Genomic DNA, 14626 nt, shown 5'->3' with positions numbered 1-14626 from the left:
TTGCCTTGATGGTAATTTCTGCTATTCAAACTATCTCATTATCTACAGTTTTATAATTTGCTGTAATTGCACAGAAGTTAAATCTCAGAGTTTAAACATTTCTGACCCTGTTAGGCTTTCTCTTATCTATAGTGGTCTTCAGGATAATAGACAAAACATGCAGTTTACCCCATATATTCTATTTAAAGCCATGTTAGTTGGCCGGCAGGATTACAAAACACCTTAAAAAAAACTAAAAGGGGAACCCCAATGATGACTGAGGTCAAGTTTGGTTCACATTGGTTGAGTAGATTCAGAAGATAATATTTTTGAAAACTTAATGAACAACAATGTCGGAAAATAGACTCCAAGTGATGAGAATAGCTCACTTGAACCTTTCAATCAGAAAGCTAACCAGATGCTCCGCAGGACCCAGCTTTATACGACCGCAGAGGTTCAACCCTGAACGGTTGGGGCAAGTATGGACACAACATTCAAGCTGGATACAGCTCTAAATTTGGATTGTGATTAAAAAGTTGACACAGCATAGGTTTCTGACACAGAATGAATGTGGTCTAATGAACTTAAAAATTTTTTTTTGCCTTTGAGCAATTCACTATGCTGTTGAATATTAATCCTCTCAAAAAAATGTTTGAAGAAATTTTCTTTTTATTTATGAAATCTGAAATGAGAAAAACTTAACCCCCTCCCCCCATTTTTTTTCACATCCCCCTTTCCCTTTTACCAAAACTGATCTCAATTCAAATTTCTAATGGAGTTTGCAACAATAACTACTCATTTAAATACATCATAAAATATTAAAATGTAACAAAAGGTGCTTGTTATCACTGAATGGTAAAGATTGTTTTAATTTATCAGTTGGTAGTAAAAGTGAATATACATTGTATATTGTATAAAACAATGATTTAAGTTGACTCAACTACTATTCTGGACAAAGAAAGATAACTCCAATCAATTGAAAATTTCTTGCTATTGCACAATATTGTGCAATTAGATATTTCTGGCTATTGCGCAATACTGTGCAATTGAAAATATTTGCTATTGCACAATACTGTGCAATTGAAGATTTGCTATTGTGCAATACTGAGCAATTGAAAATTTCTTGCTATTGCACAACACTGTGCAATTGAAGATTTCTTGCTATTGCTGAATACTGTGCAATTGAAAATTTCTTGCTATTGCACAATACTTAATATAATAATTTTGGATCCTGATTTGAACCAACTTGAAAACTGGGCCCATAAACAAAAATCTAAGTACATGTTTAGATTCAGCATATCAAAAAAGCCCAAGAATTCAATTTTTGTTAAAATCAAATTTAGTTTAATTTTGGACCCTTTGGACTTTAATGTAGACCAATTTGAAAACGGGACCAAAAATTAAGAATCTACATACACAGTTAGATTTGGCATATCAAAGAACCCCAATTATTCAATTTTTGATGAAATCAAACAAAGTTTAATTTTGGACCCCGATTTGGACCAACTTCAAAAATGGGCAAATAATCAAAATCTAAGTTCATTTTTAGATTCAACATATTAAAGAACCCCAAGGATTCAATTTTTGTTAAAATCAAACTAAGTTTAATTTTGGACCCTTTGGACCTTAATGTAGACCAATTTGAAAACAGGACCAAAAATTAAGAATCTACATACACAGTTAGATTTAGCATATCAAAGAACCCCAATTATTCAATTTTTGATGAAATCAAACAAAGTTCAATTTTGGACCCTTTGGGCCCCTTATTCCTAAACTGTTGGGACCAAAACTCCCAAAATCAAACCCAACCTTCCTTTTATGGTCATAAACCTTGTGTTTAAATTTCATAGATTTCTATTTACTTATACTTAAGTTATGGTGCGAAAACCAAGAATAATGCTTATTTGGGCCCCTTTTTGGCCCCTAATTCCTAAACTGTTGGGACCATAACTCCCAAAATCAATCCCAACCTTCCTTTTGTGGTCATAAACCTTGTGTTTAAATTTCACTGATATCTATTTACTTATACTAAAGTTATTGTGCGAAAACCAAGAATAATGCTTATTTGGGCCCTTTTTTGGCCCCTAATTCCTCAACTGTTGGAACCAAAACTCCCAAAATCAATCCCAACCTTCCTTTTGTTGTCATAAACCTTATGTCAAAATTTCATAGATTTCTATTCACTTAAACTTAAGTTATAGTGCGAAAACCAAGAAAATGCTTATTTGGGCCCTTTTTGGTCCCTAATTCCTAAAAGGTTGGGACCAAAACTCCCAAAATCAATCCCAACCTTCCTTTTGTGGTCATAAACCTTGTGTCAAAATTTCATCAATTTCTATTCATTTTTACTAAAGTTAGAGTGCGAAAACTAAAAGTATTCGGACGACGACGCAAGACGACGCCAACGTGATAGCAATATACGACGAAAAATTAAAATTTTTGCGGTCGTATAAAAAGCACATGAGAATAACTGAAGAGTACTAGATTTGATATTTTACAATGACCCTTCATTTTAAAGATGATTTATGATCCTAGACTAATCTGCAGTATTAGACAGTGATCATCTGATGATTAAAGAAGTCAAATAACTACTGACCAATCAGAATACTTATATTAAGACCAATTGACCAATCAGGTATTTTCATCATCACTCTGCATCATCTAAATGTTTTAACATCATTCTGCATCATCTGAGTGTTTTAACATCAATCTGCATCACCTTAGCATTTAGAGTGTGAAGCTAATTACAAATCAATGAATCTGGTGTTAGTTAATAACAAGTCAACACAATTATAGCTTTATCAATAATTTGTAGTCATCAATTTTTCATTTATGTCTACCAAGAATGTCCAGTCGATATCTGTCATTGATAAAATGTTTCTTTTGTACAGTTCACTTGTCATTTGTATCTTTTTTGATACAGAAAAGAGATAAACATTACTATGACATCTATAAATTAGCCCACAATTAAGGCGATTATAAAAAAAAATATGTTATGGTTTAGGTTACCTGACTAACACTTTATTTTATGTCCAACTCATATCTTTTATTGCCGATTGTAAAAATAAAAAAATCTATCAGTTTCTGACCTTTCCATTTCTTTTTTTTATTTGTTATGACCTTGGTCATCAATTAAGGAACTTTTGGAGTTTGATAATAAAAATCTTTGTACAGTTTTTGTTTTTACATAACTTATACACATACAACTTTACTTCATATGAGGAATGAAAACATCTACAAATAAATAATTGATGGAATTTTACATTTTCTGCAAATTTACACATCTTCAGTATATGACTTGACTAATATACCATTATTTCAGAATTCTGTCTGGTCAAAAAAATGTAAATGTTGATGCAGTCAATTAGCCAGCTTAGTGATAAGGAAATATCCTAGAACAAGATCAGTGTCTGAATGTGACAAGATCAGTGTCTGAATGTGACAAGATCAATGTCTGAATGTGACAAGATCAGTGTCTGAATGTGACAAGATCAATGTCTGAATGTGACAAGATCAGTGTCTGAATGTGACAAGATCAGTGTCTGAATGTGACAAGATCAGTGTCTGAATGTGACAAGATCAATGTCTGAATGTGACAAGATCAGTGTCTGAATGTGACAAGATCAATATCTGAATGTGACAAGATCAGTGTCTGAATTAGACAAGATCAATGTCTGAATGTGACAAGATCAGTGTCTGAATGTGACAAGATCAATGTCTGAATGTGACAAGATCAGTGTCTGAATGTGACAAGATCAATGTCTGAATGTGACAAGATCAGTGTCTGAATGTGACAAGATCAGTGTCTGAATGTGACAAGATTAGTGTCTGAATGTGACAAGATCAATGTCTGAATGTGACAAGATCAATGTCTGAATGTGACAAGATCAGTGTCTGAATGTGACAAGATCAATGATCAGTGTAAATTAAAAAAGTTCATACCTCATCTGATTCAAAAACATGGCACAAAATTTTGGCTTGTTTTTTCTTGCGTAAAGAATCATCTCCAGGACTTGACAATATCCTCCGTCTTGCCATTATAACTAATATGTCTCCTATATCTGCTATATAAGATATTGTTCTTAAAGCATGGTCCATCATTATCTCCTATAAAAGATTAAAAAACATTTGTAATACAGGGGTCTATGAAAGCAGTATGCTACAGCCTCATTATGTCAACACATTAACAATGAAAAACAACTGTACACATATAAATTCATGCTATGTTCCATATCTATACTACTAAAGGAATTTCAGAGATCCACAACTTGTATGAAATCATAGAAAGTTGGATATAATTGTGATATGATGTATAATTGTTTTTTTTTTCCACAGAAAACACTAATTTTTGAGAAAATATCCAAATTAAGAGATCGCTTTCGATCCGAATCTGATATGCTTACACACATGATTAGTTGACATACTGCCAGCAAAATTTAAAACTCTTTGTTTCAACACTTGCCCAATTGTACCTGGATTTCGCTGGCATCTTTTACTCAAAGTACTATTTTTAGCCCCATTGCCTTTTAAAGGTAGGATATTATCAACTTATGCAATGTTTATTGCCACACAATTAGAGAACTATTGGAAAGCAAGCTCAAATACCCCACACACCCAATATATTGGGGAAAAGCTTATTAAATTGACCTGATGGCATAGTTTTTCTGTTTACTTTAAGCTATATGATTCTTTTCAGTTTTGGTGTCTGACACTAATATAGAAGTAGATTGACAAAATGTATAACAGTTCAAGAAAAACAACTATTTGTCTTTTATAACAAGAGTGCACACACTGAAATGTCTCGCCTTCTATACTAATCATTGATTTTATATTGATAGTCCTAAGTATAAAGCTTAGTTTTATTACAACTGTCTCATAAACTTAACATTAACCAAGATAACTAAACAAAGACCAATGAACCTTGAAAATGAGGTCAAGGTCAGATGAACCATGCCAGGCAGACATGTACAGCTAACAATGCTTCTATAAAACATATATAGTTGACCCATTACTTATAGTTTAAGAAAAATAGACCAAAACACAAAAACTTAACACTGTGCAATGAACCGTGAAAATGAGGTCACCGTCAAATAAAACCTGCGCGACTGACATAAAGATCATAAAATATTTCCATACACCAAATATAGTTGACCTATGGCATACAGTATTAGATAAAAAGACCAAAACTCAAAAACTTAACTTTGACCACTGAACCATGAAAATGAGATCAAGGTCACATGACATCTGCCCGCTAGACATGTACACCTTACCATCATTCCATACAACAAATATAGTAGACCTATTGCATATAGTATGAGAAAAACAGACCAAAACACAAAAATTTAACTATAACCACTGAACCATGAAAATGAGGTCAAGGTCAGATGACACCTGCCAGTTGGACATGTACACCTTACAGTCCTTCCATACACCGAATATACTAGCCCTATTGCTTATAGTATCTGAGATATGGACTTGACCACCAAAACTTAACCTTGATCATTGATCCATGAAATGAGGTCGAGGTCAAGTGAAAACTGTCTGACAGATATGAGGACCTTGCAAGGTACGCACATACCAAATATAGTTATCCTATTACTTATAATAAGAGAGAATTCAACATTACAAAACTAGAGGCTCTCAAGAGCCTGTGTCGCTCACCTTGGTCTATGTGCATATTAAACAATGGACACAGATAAATTCATGACATAATTGTGCTTTGGTGATGGTGATGTGTTTGTAGATCTTACTTTACTGAACATTCTTGTTGCTACAATTATCTTTATCTATAATGAACTTGGCCCAGTAATTACAGTGGAAAATATTTTCTAAAAATTTACAAAAATTTATGAAAAATGCTAAAAATTAACTATAAAGGGCAATAACTCCTTAAGGGGTCAATTGACTATTTTGGTCATGTTGACTTATTTGTAAATCTAACTTTGCTGAACATTTTTGCAGTTTACAGTTTATCTCTATCTATAATAATATTCAAGATAATAACCAAAAACAGCAAAAATTCCCTAAAATTACCAATTCAGGGGCAGCAACCAAACAACGGGTTGTCGGATTCATCTAAAAATTTGAGGGCAGAAAGATCTTGACCTGATTAACAATTTTTTAATGTCAGGTTTGCTCTAAGTGCTTTGGTTTTTGAGTTATAAGCCAAAAACTGCATTTTACCCCTATGTTCTATTTTTAGCCATGGCGGCCATCTTGGTTGGTTGGCCGGGTCACGCCACACATTTCTTAAACTAGATACCCCAATGATGATTGTGGCCAAGTTTGGTTTAATTTGCCCCAGTAGTTTCAGAGGAGAAGATTTTTGTAAAAGATTACTAAGATTTACGAAAAAATGGTTAAAATTTGACTATAAAGGGCAATAACTCCTAAAGGAGTCAGCTGACTATTTCCTTTGCATTGACGTATTTGTAAATCTTACTTTGCTGAACATTATTGCTGTTTACAGTTTATCGCTATCTATAATAATATTCAAGATAATAACCAAAAACAGCAAAATTTCCTTAAAAATACCAATTCAGGGGCAGCAACCCAACAACAGGTTCTCCGATTCATATGAAAATTTCAGGACAGATAGATCTTGACCTGATAAACACTTTTAACCATGTCAGATTGGCTCTAAATGCTTTGGTTTTTGAGTTATAAGCCAAAAACTGCATTTTACCCCTATGTTCTATTTTTAGCCATGGCGGCCATCTTGGTTGGTTGGCCGGGTCACGCCACACATTTTTTAAACTAGATACCCCAAAGATGACTGTGGCCAAGTTTGGATTAATTTGGCACAGTAGTTTCAGAGGAGAAGACTTTTGTAAAAGATTTCTAAGATTTACGAAAAATGGTTAAAAATTGACTATAAAGGTCAATAACTCCTAAAGGGGTCAACTGACCATTTTGGTCCTGTTGACTTATTTGTAAAGCTAACTTTGCTGAACATTATTGCTGTTTGCAGTTTATCTCTATCTATAATAATATTCAAGATAATAACCAAAAACAGCAAAAATTCCCTAAAATTACCAATTCAGGGGCAGCAACCCAACAACGGGTTGTCGGATTCATCTGAAAATTTGAGGGCAGAAAGATCTTGACCTGATAAACAATTTTACCCCATGTCAGATTTGCTCTAAATGCTTTGGTTTTTGAGTTATAAGCTAAAAACTGCATTTTACCCCTATGTTCTATTTTTAGCCATGGCGGCCATCTTGGTTGGTTGGCCGGGTCACGCCACACATTTTTTAAACTAGATACCCCAAAGATGACTGTGGTCAAGTTTGGATTAATTTGGCACAGTAGTTTCAGAGGAGAAGATTTTTGTAAAAGATTTCTAAGATTTACGAAAAATGGTTAAAAATTGACTATAAAGGTCAATAACTCCTAAAGGGGTCAACTGACCATTTTGGTCCTGTTGACTTATTTGTAAAGCTAACTTTGCTGAACATTATTGCTGTTTGCAGTTTATCTCTATCTATAATAATATTCAAGATAATAACCAAAAACAGCAAAAATTCCCTAAAATTACCAATTTAGGGGCAGCAACCCAACAACGGGTTGTCGGATTCATCTGAAAATTTGAGGGCAGAAAGATCTTGACCTGATAAACAATTTTACCTCATGTCAGATTTGCTCTAAATGCTTTGGTTTTTGAGTTATAAGCTAAAAACTGCATTTTACCCCTATGTTCTATTTTTAGCCATGGCGGCCATCTTGGTTGGTTGGCCGGGTCACGCCACACATTTTTTAAACTAGATACCCCAATGATGATTGTGGCAAAGTTTGGATTAATTTGGCCCAGTAGTTTCAGAGGAGAAGATTTTTGTAAAAGTTAACGACGACGGACGACGACGACGACGACGACGACGACGGACGACGGACGACGGACGACGGACGACAAGTGATGGGAAAAGCTCACTTGGCCCTTCGGGTCAGGTGAGCTAAAAATTGAACTTTTTTTTCAAGTGGTCACTGAACCATGAAAATGAGGTCAAGGACATTGGACATGTGACTGACGGAAACTTTGTAACATGAAGCATCTATATACAAAGTATGGAGCATCCAGGTCTTCCACCTTCTGAAATATAAAGCTTTTAAGAAGTGAGCTAACACCGCCGCCGCCGTAGCCGCCGCCGGATCACTATCCCTATGTCGAGCTTTCTGCAACAAAAGTTGCAGGCTCGACAAAAAGCATCATCCAAAATTGTGACCTCCTTGAGATGACTGTGACTAAGAATTAAAACACATTATAAGCTTGCAAGAGAAAACTGCAATGCATAAGTGTGACACCATTTTCTCACTAGCAAAAATGTTAAAGCATAATTAAAGTCATAAGCATGTTAAACATTATCTACATCTTAATCATCAAAATGGCATTCTCCAACACAAACACCTAAGGTAATATGATATTGATTTTTTAAGACAATAGTGAAATCAAACAGAACCCCCAGATTCTAAAAGCAGACATAGTCTTTTGTTCATTAAAAAGAGTTGATCAAGATTAACATACTGACAGTGCATTATCAACTTTCTAATAATATTTTGTAATAGCTGTGTCCCTTAGGGAAAACTTGTTTCAACTTATATGTTATTAATATTCAGTTTTTTATTCATCAAAATACTATCCCTAGGTAAAAATGTCACCATTCATTATCTCAAAGATAAAATATTTTGATGGCAAGGCCGTTGAAGATGATATTGTCTTCTATGAGATAATCATAAAATGAGTTTATCCGAGAGAAGTAGTTGCCAATATGTAAATTTCTATCAGGGTAATTGTTTTCTGTCCTATTTTTTGTTTTGTGTGGTAAACAAAACTGTAAACAAACTAAACCAGGTGCTCTGCAAGGCGCAGTTTTATATGACCGCAGAGGTCGAACCCTGAACAGTTGGGGCAAGAATGGACAAAACATTCAAGCGTGATACAGCTCTGAATTTGGATTGTGATCAAATTTTTGACATTATATGGGTTTTTTACACAAAACAAATGTCAAGATTTTACAAATCAATTAAAGATTTCTTCTTCAAACTTATTTAAATCTAAAATTAAATAGTTGACACAGCATAGGTTTCTGACACAGAATGAATGTGGTCTAATGAACTTAAAATTTTTTTTTTTGCCTTTGAGCAATTCACTAAGCTGTTGAATATTAATCCTCTCAAAAAAATGTTTGAAGAAATTTTCTTTTTATTTATGAAATCTGAAATGAGAAAAATTTAACCCCCCCCCCCCATTTTTTTCCACATCCCCCTTTCCCTTTTTCCAAAACTGATATCAATTCAAATTTCTAATGGAGTTTGCAACAATAACTACTCTTAAATACATCACAAGAGTGCACACGCTGAAATGTCTCGCCTTCTATACTAATCATTGATATTATGTTGATAGTCCTAAGTATAAAGCTAAGCTTTATTACAACTGTCACATAAACTTAACATTAACCAAGATAACTAAACAAAGACCAATGAACCTTTAAAAAGAGGTCCAGGTCAGATGAACCATGCCAGGCAGACAGGTACAGCTAACAATGCTTCTATACAACATATATAGTTGACACATTACTTATAGTTTAAGAAAAATAGACCAAAACACAAAAACTTAACACTGTGCAATGAACCGTGAAAATGAGGTCATGGTTAAATAAAACCTGCTCGACTGACATAAAGATCATAAAATATTTCCATACACCAAATATAGTTGACCTATGGCATATAGCATTAGATAAAAAGACCAAAACTCAAAAACTTAACTTTGACCACTGAACTATGAAAATGAGGTCAAGGTCACATGACATCTGCCCGCTAGACATGTACACTTAACAATCATTCCATACAACAAATATAGTAGACCTATTGCATATGGTATGAGAAAAACAGACCAAAACACAAAAATTTAACTATAACCACTGAACCATGAAAATGAGGTCAAGGTCAGATGACACCTGCCAGTTGGACATGTACACCTTACAGTCCTTCCATACACCGAATATACTAGCCCTATTGCTTATAGTATCTGAGATATGGACTTGACCACCAAAACTTAACCTTGTTCACTGATCCATGAAATGAGGTCGAGGTCAAGTGAAAACTGTCTGACAGACACGAGGACCTTGCAAGGTACTCACATATCAAATATAGTTATCCTATTACTTATAATAAGAGAGAATTCAACATTACAAAAAATTTGAACTTTTTTTTCAAGTGGTCACTGAACCATGAAAATGAGGTCAAGGACATTGGACATGTGACTGACGGAAACTTCGTAACATGAAGCATCTATATACAAAGTATGAAGCATCCAGGTCTTCCACCTTCTAAAATATAAAGCTTTTAAAAAGTGAGCCAACGACGCCGCCGTAGCCGCCGCCGGATCACTATCCCTATGTCGAGCTTTCTGCAACAAAAGTTGCAGGCTTGACAATAAAATCACTGAATGGTAAAGATTGGTTGGTAGTAAAAGTGAATTTACATTGTATATTGTATAAAACAATGATTTAAGTTGATTCAACTACTATTCTGAACAAAGAAAGATAACTCCAATTGAAAATTTCTTGCTATTGCACAATATTGTGCAATACTGTGCAATTGAAAATATTTGCTATTACACAATACTGTGCAATTGAAGATTTCTTGCTATTGAGCAATACTGTGCAATTGAAAATTTCTTGCTGTTGCACAATACTGTGCAATTGAAGATTTCTTGCTATTGCTGAATACTGTGCAATTGAAAATTTCTTGCTATTGCACAATACTTAATATAATAGTTTTGGATCCTGATTTGAACCAACTTGAAAACTGGGTCCATAATCAAAAATCCAAGTACATGTTTAGATTCAGCATATCAAAAAAGCCCGAGAATTCATTTTTTATTAAAATCAAACTTAGTTTAATTTTGGACCCTTTGGACTTTAATGTAGACCAATTTGAAAACGGGACCAAAAATTAAGAATCTACATACACAGTTAGATTTGGCATATCAAAGAACCCCAATTATTCAATTTTTGATGAAATCAAACAAAGTTTAATTTTGGACCCCGATTTGGACCAACTTGAAAACTGGACCAATAATCAAAAATCTAAGTACATTTTTATATTCAGCATATCAAAGAACCCTAAGGATTCAATTTTTGTTAAAATCAAACTAAGTTTAATTTTGGAACCTTTGGACCTTAATGTAGACCAATTTGAAAACGGGACCAAAACTTAAGAATCTACATACACAGTTAGATTGGGTATATCAAAGAACCCCATTTATTCAATTTTTGATGAAATCAAACAAAGTTCAATTTTGGACCCTTTGGGGCCCTTATTCCTAAACTGTTGGGACCAAAACTCCCAAAATCAAACCCAACGTTCCTTTTATGGTCATAAACCTTGTGTTAAAATTTCATAGATTTCTATTTACTCATACTAAAGTTATGGTGCGAAAACCAAGAATAATGCTTATTTGGGCCCCTTTTGGCCCCTAATTCCTAAACTGTTGGAACCAAACATCCCAAAATCAATCCCAACCTTCCTTTTGTGGTCATAAACCTTGTGTTAAAATTTCATAGATTTCTATTTACTTAAACTAAAGTTATAGTGCGAAAACCAAGAAAATGCTTATTTGGGCCCTTTTTGGCCCCTAATTCCTAAAATATTGGGACCAAAACTCCCAACTTCCTTTTGTGGTCATAAAGCTTGTGTCAAAATTTCATAGATTTCTATTCACTTTTACTAAAGTTAGAGTGTGAAAACTAAAAGTATTCGGACGACGACGACGACGCAGACGACGCCAACATCATACCAATATACGACCAAAAAATTTTCAATTTTTGCGGTCGTATAATAATTGTTGAAACCCCTTGCTTCCAATACTGTTTTTTTTTTCTTCTAATTTTTTTTAAATTTGCCATTTTTAAAATTTTTTAATAAATTATCTGATAAAATTTGTTTATAATTGAATCTGTTTTCATGTACTAACCCATGAAATATTGTTTAATCAAGAAATCTACATAATACCTCTACATTTTAATAGATTTCAATCAAATCTGTCAAATAGAACCCTTTACCTATATAAATAGGGCAAGTTAAACCTGTGTATAGGTAAATTTGATTATTTGATCAGGTCCAATCAAATTTAAATAATGTAGACAAGTTTAAATCCATCTACTAATATAGTTTGAAGATGTCAATCTTATTTACATTGCTTGAGCAAACATTGATACAAACAAGGCAAGCAAGCCAAACAAACCTTGGTTTTGCTAGCATTATGAAAAGAGCTGAAAATATAATCCCAACATTTAATATGACTTTTCATTGAAAAACCTTATAAATACATTTATCCTTTACCTGTAAATCTGTATTAAGGACCATAATTTTCTCTGTAGAAACAAACAAGTCAACAGCAGTACTCGGTTGATTCTCACCTTCTGGGGCCTGCAAAACAAAAATTTGAAAAATCAAGCTTAAAAGTTTTCATTAATAAGTATAGATTTAAGATGAATGATAATTCCTCTATTCTTCTATCTTGCTATCAGCCATGCCACAAGTTGAACTGTAAGCTCATGGTTATTAATGATTTCCGTAACTTAAGTACCAACCATGCAAGTACAGCCAGTCAAGGTCGTTAAACACTTCCAGCATCATCTTATAGAAAACCACATATTGATAAGCAATTAATAAGAAAACCAACTACATAGCATGCTACCATAAAGCTTATTACCAAATTTGAGAAAGCTGCGATATGAGTTTCTTGAGAATACTGTAAGAAATTTTTATGGGACAAACAGGCAGAATGACACACAAATAATTATTAAGTTTTACAGATGAACATAAATGATAGCATTTTGTTTATGTTGCAACCACATTGTTTTTTCTTGCTGGTAAGGATCCATACAATGTCAATAACTCTACCAAAACCATCAGTGATTAAGCTCACACATAACATCCCCCTAATCTGTTGTTTATTTTTTTTTTCAATAGAAGTAAGATTTTTTTTCTTTTATGATTTTTCTTCTTATTGTATGTTGCTATAAATATTCAAGAACAGTTGCAATCATGTAACCACTTTTGGTCACAAATTTCATTCTATTTTTAGTAGCTTTGAACTTGATCTCATACACAGTGACCTTAAAAATGAAAAGGGTCATTAAGTGTAACCATATATAAGAAAGGCTGCAATAACATTGAAGTATTTGATAAAACATTGAACATAAAGACCAGAATTGAAAAAAAGATTTGTCATCTCAGTATATCTGACTGTATATTGAAGGAAGGTTTCAAACAAACATGTAACATTTCATTTAGAATCTGGAAAATAATTTATCTGCACAAATATAAGTCATATATTTTAAGAAGTTCACATCATAATGGACATGTATATATAGATTCTTACATTGATACGAGTAGAATTTATCCAATTGAGATAGTTAAATTATCAATTTTAAAGTCCGAGCCTTGGCAAGGACTTTAAAAGTTATAATTTAACTATCGAGATTGGATAAATCCGATAATCCATGAGTAACTATGTAAGAATCTGTTTCTCTAATGATTAAAGAATAAATCTTCTTTCTTTGTTAAACGAAAATCCCCTTCGAGTGCCTTTCACATTCCTCGAAGTTGTCAATTTCATTAACACCTGTTAGCATATTTTGATTCATCTAGTTAGCTAAAGAAGATATGACCCTGAAAATCATCCAATGATTTTTTGAGATCACCGGCAACCACACGTTGATTAAATTTTTTTAAACAATGGGTTCGGAAAGGGATAAATTTCCATAGAATTAGAGAAACTAAATTTCAAAATGACATTATTTGATATAATTCTTTTTAATATATACATATTAAACTACATGTACAGAAATAAAATCCTAAAATATCTCAAAACGCAGTTATTCACTGTGGTTATAAATAAGACCATAAAATACAGATATACAAGTATGTATAAGTACAACATTATTATAGAATATATATGTGTACTTCAAAAGCTATATACAAAAAAATAATAAAAAACAAAAATAGTGAATTACATAAGCAAAACATCAAGAATATAAATAATGTACCAGAAACATATATTTGTTTTATTTCTATAATGTTTGTTTTTTTCACTTCCTGGAGTACAAAATGAAAACAAAACGTATTTTTATTACTCAGTACAAGAAAACACTGAGGATCTGTAGTAAATATATAAACAGCTTTCTGTTCAAAGAGTTAAGAGTACTGCAAAGAACTCATTTGATATGAGTACTACAATGAACTCATTGACTTGTCCTTGAAAAAAACAAAAGAATATGGTGTACTTGACTTGTGATAGAAAACTCTAAACTACAGTCTACAAAGCTGACAACTAGAACTTGATGTAAGATATACAAAAGTATGAAATATATTGTTTTTACAAAATTGGTAATTCACTTGGTAGTTTGATTAGTGGTAAATGCTATATCTATGAAGTAAATAAAGAGTTCTTTCTTCTAGTTGTTTAAAATCACACACACACAGATTGCCAAAATTGAAGGAAAATGCATCTCCCAAGTCCATTTTTCTAGCAATTTTGGAGCCAATCTTGCCTTGACTGACCTAGTGAGATTTGGAAAATAATGTAGTAACCACTGATTTCATTTGTAATTTGCATAATTCAGTTGTGAATTGTTTCAGGTTC

The 14626-nt window shown here is 33.1% G+C and overlaps 1 protein-coding gene across 10 annotated transcripts in view; it reads right to left on the bottom strand.

Annotated features, from left to right (window-relative positions):
• LOC143071283 (uncharacterized) overlaps positions 1 to 14626 on the bottom strand; it is an 89938-nt gene that overhangs the window by 41396 nt on the left and 33916 nt on the right. For all 10 annotated transcript variants that reach the window (XM_076245494.1, XM_076245497.1, XM_076245499.1 and 7 more), the window contains 2 exons: positions 12319 to 12405; positions 3922 to 4086 (listed from right to left, as the gene is read on the bottom strand). In XM_076245494.1, the coding sequence (XP_076101609.1) occupies positions 3922 to 4086; positions 12319 to 12405 (252 nt within the window). The remainder of the gene's footprint in view (positions 1 to 3921; positions 4087 to 12318; positions 12406 to 14626) is intronic.

The sequence above is a fragment of the Mytilus galloprovincialis genome, chromosome 4 (assembly GCF_965363235.1).
Source record: "Mytilus galloprovincialis chromosome 4, xbMytGall1.hap1.1, whole genome shotgun sequence".
Lineage (NCBI taxonomy): Eukaryota > Metazoa > Mollusca > Bivalvia > Mytilida > Mytilidae > Mytilus > Mytilus galloprovincialis.
This window is presented reverse-complemented; position numbering and strand designations above follow the sequence as displayed.